The following is a 10558-nucleotide window of genomic DNA, read 5'->3' as shown; positions in this document are numbered from 1 at the left end:
ATGTTGGATGTGTTTATTGTTTTCATTATGACCAACAGGGATTATGAGTTTTAGAACAAACTCTCCAGATAAGCACATGTTATAAGAGAGACATGATATCTATATGGAATCATTGTGATGTTAACCCTGAATTCCAGACTATGATAGTATCTGCCAGAATTTGTTTTGTTTTCCTTTTCTGTACTGCTTGTTTTCCTTCTTATATTCTATTCTTTGGAAGCAAGCCGCTAAGTTCAACATACACTCAAAGCGGGTGAGCTCTACCTCCTACAGAGCTAAACTTAATTATTTGCAATTATTCAGTTTGGTACATTTGTTTCTTCTCCTAAAAGGTGTTTAAGAATTAGATTGGTAGGGATAAGAACCAGAATTTAGTAGCCCTGAAGAAAGCCTAATAATCAGTACATTCCTCAGGAGACAGATATTGGTTCCACTGCTCTAATCTAAAATCAACTTCCTGATTTCCATATGCTCGTAAATTCTACTCATAAATTGCTTCATGGTTCTCTTTCTTAATGCCACAAATTCTATTTCTCTCTCAGGTTAGCAGTTTTGGACACAACTTTTATACTCTTTCCTCTTCCTTGCCCTCAATTTGTCATTATATCCTATATATTCTTGCTGAGAAATATTTATCCAATTTAATTTTTCTCTCCATTGCTTGGTCCAGACTAGTTAACAGTAACTTCCTCTTGCATGTCTCTTATTATTTGTTTCTTTTCTCTTAACGCATTCTGTATTCCAATCAATCTTAAATCACTGCAGTCCACATATTATTCTCCTATTGAAACTCTCATGCTACCTACCTTAGCCATTATCACTGCACTGCCAAAGAAGGCCCTCTGTTATGAGTTAGGGACAAAGTGATGTTCTTAAAGTCAGAAAAGGGAGCTTCCATAGAATAAGAGGAGATTTCAAAAAGAAGAATAAGTTCATTCCCTTATGGTTTCCTCTCCAAAAGTCCTATGTGACCTTGAGTCAGTTCTTTTGACTTTTTCTTCTTGAATTAGCTTCTTCCTCCAGTTGTTACTAATGGGTTACATCCTGATTGTGAACCATCCCCAGTCTGAGAAAGTTAAGCAGCTCATAGTTAGAGACCAGGAAAAAGAACCATAAAACAAGCCATTCAGGTCAGCCCATAGGTTGGACTTAAGCAAAGGGTGAGGTCAGCTCTTTATTCAGGCTACAGAATATGCAAGAAAACAGGCTAAATATTTCCATACTATTCAAGGACAATTTTCCTAGATAGGAAGCCATATAAATTTTCCAAGTAGAATCTTAAAATGTAAAAAAGCAGGTATTTATCTAAATTGTAAGATTTCTGATCCTAGTTCCTAGAAAATCTTGCAAAGATGATACTGCATTAAGAACTCAGGATCCTATAATGTCCTCATTCTGGTAATGAGGCCCTTATCCCGGAAATATTTCTCCCACTACCACACAAAATTAACACAGTTTTAGGAATTTGAATATTTTATTTCTCTAAGTACAAAGTAATGATAATTGTTGATCTGCCCATCTTCTATAAAGTGGAGGGGAAAAGGGCCTACCACCCTTATAGAAACACTAACTCAAGTGTCTACTCCTGGATGATTTTTTTCCAATCATTCAAGCCCATAATAACTTTTCCTTATTTGATTTCCTATCTAGTCTGCTCTGTGTAATTTAAATTTTGATAAATGTAGAACTACAATAGATTCATTGGTCATTAATAACTTTATGTATTACAGTATAACTACTTTTTAGAAAGACAATAACTATACTTTAAACAATTCTCTCTAAAGGTAAACACAATATTAGGCAACTTTATAATAATGATGGTCACATTTAAAATAGCAAAAAGAAAATTATTTACATCTTTCTTCTTAGGACATATTTTTAAAAATAAAGCTACAACTTTTTAACTAGTTACCTGAGTTTATGCCATGGGCAAAAGACCATCTTTTGGATAAGTTCTTACTTTGCTGATGGTGGCAGTCATACCTAAATTTCATAAACAAATTTTGTTCTACTGGGTCAGCCTACTCAGCAAAACCTGCCATAGCTGCATTTTCAGCAAGAAACTATAAATTAAGTTATTGTTAGTAAATCCAAAAATGGAATATAGAGTTTGTGGGGAAGGAGAATGCTCTTATTTTTGATAGGAGCTAAGAGCGGAGCAAGAAGGCACACGCACATAAGCTAAAACTGAAAAATTTATGTCAAGACCTTTGTGATATACTAAGAGAAGATACTGGTATAGGAAGATTTCTTGCGCTGTGATTTATTCATTGAACAAATTATTTATTGAGCATCTACTATGTACAGACATTAAGAATATAACTGTAAATAAAACACTCAAAAATCGCTGCCACAACAGAGTTTACCTTCCAGTGGAACCATTCAGAGTACTGTTAAGAGCATGATTATGATGGAGTAGATTCTTGTTTTTTTTTCTTTGCTTGCTTCCAGTGATGAATATTATAGCAATTTCTTTTTATCAAAGTGCAAACACTAACTCTCCAGTTGGCTTAATGAACACAATTACTCTATTTCCTTTTTAGACACTAGCTATAACATATTTATAAAGATATCACAAAGTTGAGAATGTTACTAATATATGGAACACTTACTAACTATAATCTTTTTCTGCATTATCTCAATTTATCCTCAAAAAAATTCTGTATACTTAGATAATAGGAACTGTTATTATCATTCTATAAATGGTAGAATAAGGTACAGGGAGATTAAGTAACTTTCTCAATGTTACAAGGCAATTATTATGAAACAATACTAATGGAAACCTGTCAAGTTTATTTAAAAGATTTTTATTTATTTATGCATATAGAACTGGCCAGAGGTTTGGGGGTGGTGAGAGGGTGAGGAGCAAAACAGAAGCCTGTCTAGTTTTAAAACTCTGGGGAAAAAAATCTGTCCTAAAGTTATTTTTGTCCATTTTTTGATATTTGCAAATGAAATTGTGTCATGATTCATTCTTTCAAAGTGAGTTTTACTTCTTTTTAATTAAGATTTGTGTAATCCAAATAAATGAAATAACCCACTTTAGGAGATTACCTAAATATTAAAATTATCTTCTAAGTATTTTATTTTTCTCTTCTAATGCAGACTAACATTTTTGTCTAATTCACCTTAAGTTGCTGGGTTTTGATGTCCATGTCACACAAGGGCTGTAAAACTTTTCATTGCATAAAAATAGGATGGAAAATTGTCAGATGAAGAAGACTAGAGAGGCAATGTGTTTTAGAAAGAAAGTATTCACTTTACATTTGTGGGATTATTTTTTTACATGTGTTCGCTTTGAACAAAGTCAGTAAAAATAAACTTATTTGATAAATTTTAACTATTGTTTTACTTTAAAGCTAATGGAAATAGAACTATGAGAAGTAAAATCAAAAGAAGGCTTTCCTATCAATTAGTGGAACCTACTTATACTCAGGCAGCACTGAGAGTCAAACTAAAAAGACGCCAGTTACAATTAATGATTTCTTCTATATTTTACAATTACCTGTTATATTATGATACTTAATATTGCATGATACTTATGTCAGAACTGACTATGGCCCAGGCATTTCAAGTGCTTTTTGCAACAGCTCACTTAATCCACAGAATAGCCTTGATTCTATTGCTATCAGTTTTTTTTTTAAAAAAAAGATTTATTTATTTGTGCATACAGAACTGGGGTACAGGCCAGAGGCTCAGGGGCAGTGAGAGGCTTCACCAGAGACAAAGTGGGGAGCTGAACAGGCAGATGGACGAAGTACACTGCTGAGGGGAGCAGCGGGCGGGTCAGGAGAGGTCTGCCGCGCCATGTGGTCACCTCCGGGGCAGGCGGGAATAGAACTCATGCGGAAGTGGCGTTAGATTCTCAGTGCTGTGCTTTAACCTGCTGCGCCACCAGGGAGGACCTGCTATCAGTTTTTATAGATGAAGCTGAGCTCAAATGGGTTTAAAAGGTTTGCCCATGAGAGGGGATTGGAACATCACTGTCCATGGGCTCATGTCTCGATGCTCTCGCTCAGATCTGCGTGACTGACCACATCACACCTCGTCATGACCACATCACACCTTTCACTTGTTCCCAGTAGCAGACCCCTGCGCTCAGTCAGGGGAATATAAAGCAGTCACCTCCTCCATCTAGCCTAAGGAGTGTTCTTTTGTGCCACAGACCAAACAGCCTAGAGAAGTACAGGATCACCCACCCATTCAGAAGCACTGAAGGAAAAGGTCAGGTTTAGACAACCAAAGCAACACTAGGCACCAATCAAAGTAAACCCCAGGTCACTAGTACTGACTGTTCACCACTAGCTGGGCTGGGCCTGGGATATGAGTAGGCAGGGGCTCCTGGCAAGGCTGAAGGAGTCCAAGAATCTGCGACATTGCCAGAGCCAGAGATGCCGTGGGTGTATGGATAGGCAGCAGGAAGACCAGATGACAGGAGATAGCTGAAATGAACTTAAATCCTTTTTAAGTACATCAGAAAAAATATGGGTTCGAGTGCTGCTTTTTTTTTTTTTTACCGAAATGATACATCATCACACTCTATTTTAGTGTCTTACCACTGCCTACCTCATCCAGCAACAAATTCTTATCTATGATGCAGGCACCCTCATAGTTCATGCTCATAAGGACAGAACCTTAGACAAGTTACTTAATGATTTGGCATTTCAGCTCATAATATCTCACAATAATGTCTAGCTTATGTGTTCAGTGATAGAGTTATGTGCATGGAATGAGTTATAACACACTTTGGATAATGCCTGGCATGCAGAACACAAACTTTGCTGCTGTTAATTTTAGCGTAAAGATCAAATGAGATAATGATATGGAAATGCTTTTTCAGTTATAAAAGGCCCTAAAATGTAAAGTGATATTATCATCAAGCAGGTATCTGAGTACATAGCAACATCTTGTGCCAGTCATCCTAGGAGACTGGAACAGCAGAGTGTCAGAAGCTCAGAATAGATATCAGCAGGAAGGTGATCCTACACAAATCACATCTGGGTCCCGCAAAGGTGGCTCATTCAGCTCTGACGATGACTTTTCAGTCTTGCTACTGGGAAGGATGCTACTCTGCTACTCTGGAAAGCTGTGGACTGTGTGGCTCATTCTAGAACATTGAGGACATATGCAACAGTATGAGCTGAAATCTAACCATTTAGCTGTCGAAGAAATCTGGACAGTTGATAGCTGTAAAATATTTATACATAATATAGACTAGTTGGGAAATCATCCATGCTAACAAAGACTGTGGTAAGTCTCCACAGCAGATCTGTTTCAGCTTCTACAGGAGTCACCAAAGTATCAATTCTACTTAATGCTAATCAGAAACCCATGAATACAGCATGGTTACATGCAGCTAATGAAAAGCATATGTGATGGAAAAGTTATAATCAAACTAGAAAGTAAATCACCTCACAACTGCAAGAATTCAAAGGTTTTCCTTAATTGAAGCCTTGGAGAGTCCGATGCCCTTACCCGCCTCCCTTAAACATTTATTTTTAAGTGCCTATATTTTGGTTAATGAGATCTACCCTAGAACAAAACATATGGAGAAAAGAAGCAATTCTAAATCCCTAACAAAGGATATAAGAGGAAAATGTAGACTTACTACTTGGAAAACAAAAGTTCTTTTATGAAAGATTGTCCACAAATTCTGGAAGCAAGTACCATAAAGACACATGTCCTATAACAACTTTGAATTTTGGGTGTGTTTAGTCAAAAAAGAATGTTTAATGAATCTGCTCTGTTTCTGTTTTTTAATAACCGATCATTTTCATGAACAGTCACTTACATTCATTCATTTAACTAATATATTTTGCACTCCTGCCATCTACCATGCATCCCCTCAAAATTAAATAAGCCTAAATGAAGGCATAAAACCCTGATTTTTCAAAGAGGGAAATAATGTAGTAGTCAAGCATCCTACTATACAATCAATTTGCACATTGAAATAAAAAGACTGTATACAAATACTGTAACTTTGGTCACTGATCTGTAATCAATGCCTCTAGTTTACCAATCAGATAAATAATATGTTACATGTAAAAAATGTCAAATCTGAACAAAAGTACCCATTTTAGCATACTCATTTTAACCAGATTGCTTTCCTCTTAAGTTTTATTTTGGATAACTCCTGATAAACTAGTCTACAAATTCTGTCTGAATCCAGGGATGTAACTTAGCAATTCTGGACAAGCATATAGGTGATGGTTTAATCCTAAACCACATGCAGTCCAGATATTAGCCTGTCTGAAAACTCCTGGAAAGACACTCAACGCAATGAGGAAGCTCATAAGCATGTTTCCTGGATCAGAGAGGAACTCCAGGTACCGACTGCTGCCTGTACTTTGACTTTCTCCTCTCCCGGCCTATCAGTGACATTCATGTCTGTGTCCTGGCATGAACTATCTACAATAAAAGGATATCCTTTATCTATAATAAAAGGATAAGAAAAAAAGAATTTTCCCACCAGGCTCTATGCACATGGGGTAAATAAATGGTGTCAGCAGAGATGGGGCAGAGACAGAGGCCTGGGCCCTTTGGAGAGATATAAGTGTTCTCTATCCTTCTATCCTGAGGACCTTCAACTTGGGCACAGACATCGAAAGGCTGTGAGTAGAGGGACCTTCAGTAAATATACAGAAAAGCCTGTTTACAATCTTCTAGATTTAGGAATTTCTGCCCATTTGAGCATGGAGTAATAGCAAAAAGTGACTAGCAACACTACTTAATATGCAAGTGTGGCCTGTAAAATCTAGAACCTTTGAAGATGGAAAAAACCTCCTAATGCCCTCATAAACTAAAAAATACTACTTGTCTTATTTGAAACAGATTCTTCATTTTAGAATCAAGAAAAATAGTGCCCAGGAAGCTGTAGCTTACAGATATCTCAGAGTCACAGACCTGGCGGAGGTGGGTCACACCTCATCTCTGCTTAGTGTCAGTTTCCAAGACACTTTCCACTGTGACACACACACATGCACACACAAAAACATACATTCATGTGCCAGTGCATTCCATGGCTCCTTGCTCACATCCTTTCCAAAAAGTTACTGAAATGACATGTGACTTCAATTAAGAATTAGACATAAACATACAGCTTATAAAAGAAAGGACCACTTTATAGTAACAATGCTGTTGCTAGCAAATCACATCCTTGGCAATTTAGAAGGTGGAGTTTTTTCAGTCTCCTGACTCAAACATTCAACAAGGAAGTTGTACATTTATGTGACCTTGAGTGCATAAGACCATTGGATTAGAGTTTTGTGTGTGTGTGTGTGTGTTTTATTTCTGCCAGCTGAAAGATTTTGATAGTAACAAGAAGAATGTCCATCAGCCTGGAAAAATCACTTCAACTGTAACATTCTTGCTGACATCCTAATCCAGGCCTGAATTACACCGATGAGACAAACATATCTTCCCGGGGGATAGTCACCTCCTCTCCTACACTCCTCTCGTTGCATCACTGTTCGCATTAAATCACTTCGATGTTCAAGACCTGTAATGGTGTGTGTTCCACTGTTTATGGATTCATATCCAGGTATTTTGGGCCCTCCCAGGCGGCACAGCTGGCTAAAGCTCAGCACTGCAGGTGGCCACAGTCACTTCAGTACAAGTTCGATCCCCCGTCCCGGAGGTGACCCACATGGCACTGCAGACCTCTCTTAGCCTGCCCACTGCTCCCCTCAGCAGTGTACTTGCCTGTTCTGCTCCCCATTCTGTCTCTGGTGAAGCCTCTCACTGCCCCTGCACTTCTGGCCTGTACCCCAGTTCTGTATGCATAAATAAATCTTTTTTTAAATCTAGATATTGTAATCTGGTTTTATTTTGTCTCTTCAGAGTGTTTGCCCCTCATAAACTCTACTTTCTGGCAGGCTGACCTCCCCAGTAAATCTCTCCCATTCTCATCACCAAATCTTTACTAAATGCCCTACCTTTATCTACCATCCCTCCCACTTCCCTATTTCGAATCTCATCCAAGCTTCAAAGCATCACTCATGTCCTCCAAGCAGCTTTTCCCCACGGCTCTGTTCTTTGCTATTGAGCTCTCCCTTTTCATGGTTTCCTGTATTTTGCTCTTGCTGTATCACAGTCATCAGTCTTGCAGCCCCAGTTCAACAGAGCATCTTTTAGGCATTAGGAATCACATCTTAAGAATCTCTCCAGTCTTCTTCCCGCTCCCACCCCCACACACTTCAGCCTCTTGCCCACTGCTGCAGATTCTCAATACTCTGTGGGACAAATCGCACAAGGACAAGCAAGGGAACATCAGTTTCATCCAAATGATGCTGCCGAAAACATTATGACTCTTCCTAGGCCTCAATCTCAGAGCCATTGCCGCTGGTTAGTCTCTACTTCACTCTGCCCTAAGTAGTCACTGACTCCTTCCTCTGCTGACTTGTTAAATCACTCTTCTGCCCACGGTTCTATCCATTTCCAACCAAGACCACACCACCTTTTTAGCCATTTCTTTTACCCAATATAAGTTTCCATTTATATTCCATTTCTTTTCACGCTGTAAGAGAAATGCCACCCTCTCTCAGATTTGAAGGTAGGGGGTTATCATGTAGACACTTCAGCTTAGGAGACACTTTTCTTCTGTATTAATAACCCCAGTCCGTGTCTGCCTAACCTTTATCCCAGCTACTACTACTGGGATAGGAAACAAACTATAACTGATTTCCCTTCTGTCACTACCCTAAATATGGCTGAAGCCCTGCATGCAGCTGCATAAACTTTCCCCGTAACCTGGCGCTTTAGTCTCCTCCTCTGCCAGTATTAATTCCCAAGGAGGTAAACTGTATCTCTGCCCTTTCAATCCCTACCTGACCTTCTGGCACTTCTCCCACTGAACACTCCTCCCTCAAACCAGGGGTCTACAGCCAGTGGTCCTTACCCTACAGCCCCACTTAATCTTCAAGGTGAAGAAACGTTTCCTCTCCAGCATTTCCCCTTAAAATAGGAAATAATGTACTCCAAGTAAAACATCTAAGCATGCCAGGGATAGTGCCCTCAGTAAAATATGGCATTTCCCTAGCCTTCCCCTCCCTCTGTCAGCAGTAGGAGATTCAGGTCTCTCAATTGCATATTGTTTTCTCCTCATGCTCCTTCCAACTGCCCCAGCAATTAATAGAATAATCAATTCCTAGGCCACGGGCAGTGCTTGTATCTGCAGGGCCCCCCCCCATCCACCTCTCACGCACACTCAACACCCACACACCAGGCAAACAGCTCTCTGCGTTAGCTTGGAACTCCAGGCCCGAATCTTAAACGAAGGCGGTCCCTTTCCTCTGCCTCCTGCGGTGAAGCCTAGGGAGGCGTCCAAGTCCACTGGGCCAGCTCCTTCTTTGGTGAATTTCCCTCCAACCACTTCTCCGGAGCACAGCGCCCCCCGCCGCCCGGAGCGCACAGGTGTCAGGCGCCGGGCTGCACCGCGTCCGGCGCCCGCAACGTCCAGCGCCCGCGGCGTCAGCACCAGCGCCCGGCCCGGGGATCCCTTCCGCCCTCACAGCGCCCCACACTCCAACAGGTGCAGCCCCAGGTGCACAACTTCGGGCCTCTCAACCTCGCGCTTTTCGGGTCGCCCGTTTCCCCAGACTCCCCTGCCTACCCCTGTGCGCCCTCGGGTGTACTTGCCAAGGCAGATCTGGGGTAGCTCTCCCCGAGGCGCCTCCCCAGACTTTCCTCCTGGGTGTCCAGTGCCCGGCGCGGCCACTTACCCAGGGCGAGGGCCAGGAGCAGCGACAGGAAGTTGGAGCCGCTGCCCGGAGCGGCCAGGTCCATCAACCCCGCCGTGCGGGGCTCCGCAGCCCCTAGACAAGTCTCCCGCCTCCCCTTGTACCCCTTTTCCCGGCCACCGACGCCGGACCAGGTGCCTGGAAACTAATCCCGGAGCCAGAAGGAAACGAAACTACTCCTCGGGCTGGCACCCTGGCTACAAGGCAGGGCTGGCGGCCCGTCGGTTCGGTGAGTGTAGCTGGGAGGGGGGACGCCTCCTATTTATCCTCGGTCTTTCTGCACACACCCCACCAACGAGGCGCAGGAGGCTTCGTGGTAGCCTCCACGCCGTTCCCACCCAAATTACCCCACACCCACACCAAGGACATATTCGGGCTGCCCTGGGGCCAGCTCACCCACTCCCCCTGCTGGGTCGCACCTGACTATTCGTTTCCCTCCCCCTTGGGGAGTAAACAAGGTAGGAATGCTGTGGTTAGATACTGCACGTGGAGGGGTGTCAGAGGTGCCTGGCTGCGCAGCAGAGGGGAGCCCGCTCTAAAGGCCTGGAGTGAGCTGCGGGTGCCTTGGAGAGACTGGAGCCAACATTCACTATGGTTAACCTCAGGCATTTGACCATTTACAGAGTTTTGTTTACATATACTTGCAGTTTCAAGACGTAGTTGTTTTTAAACATCTTAAAGCTAGAATCTGAACTTCAGTGTGCACTGTGGTCTCCTGGCTTGTTGGCGATATGGGAGTCTACTCACCAAGTGCACCTTTAGAGATCTCATTTTGTATTTTGTATTCATTTACTTGTATTTGTGTTTAATTCATTTGCTCT

General features: G+C 41.6%; 1 protein-coding gene across 1 annotated transcript in view; it reads right to left on the bottom strand.

Moving 5' to 3' along the window:
• BTC (betacellulin) overlaps positions 1–9955 on the bottom strand; it is a 46202-nt gene extending 36247 nt beyond the window's left edge. Inside the window, exon 1 of the mRNA XM_004681444.2 lies at positions 9720–9955. Coding sequence (XP_004681501.2) covers positions 9720–9783 — 64 coding nt within the window. The 5' untranslated portion in view covers positions 9784–9955. The remainder of the gene's footprint in view (positions 1–9719) is intronic.
• Positions 9956–10558: the final 603 nt, after the last annotated feature.

This window comes from Condylura cristata, unplaced genomic scaffold, assembly GCF_000260355.1.
Source record: "Condylura cristata isolate star-nosed mole 26May11 unplaced genomic scaffold, ConCri1.0 scaffold00012, whole genome shotgun sequence".
Classification (NCBI taxonomy): Eukaryota; Metazoa; Chordata; class Mammalia; order Eulipotyphla; family Talpidae; genus Condylura; species Condylura cristata.
Note: the sequence above shows the minus strand (reverse complement) of the source record. Positions and strands in the feature narration are given on the sequence as shown.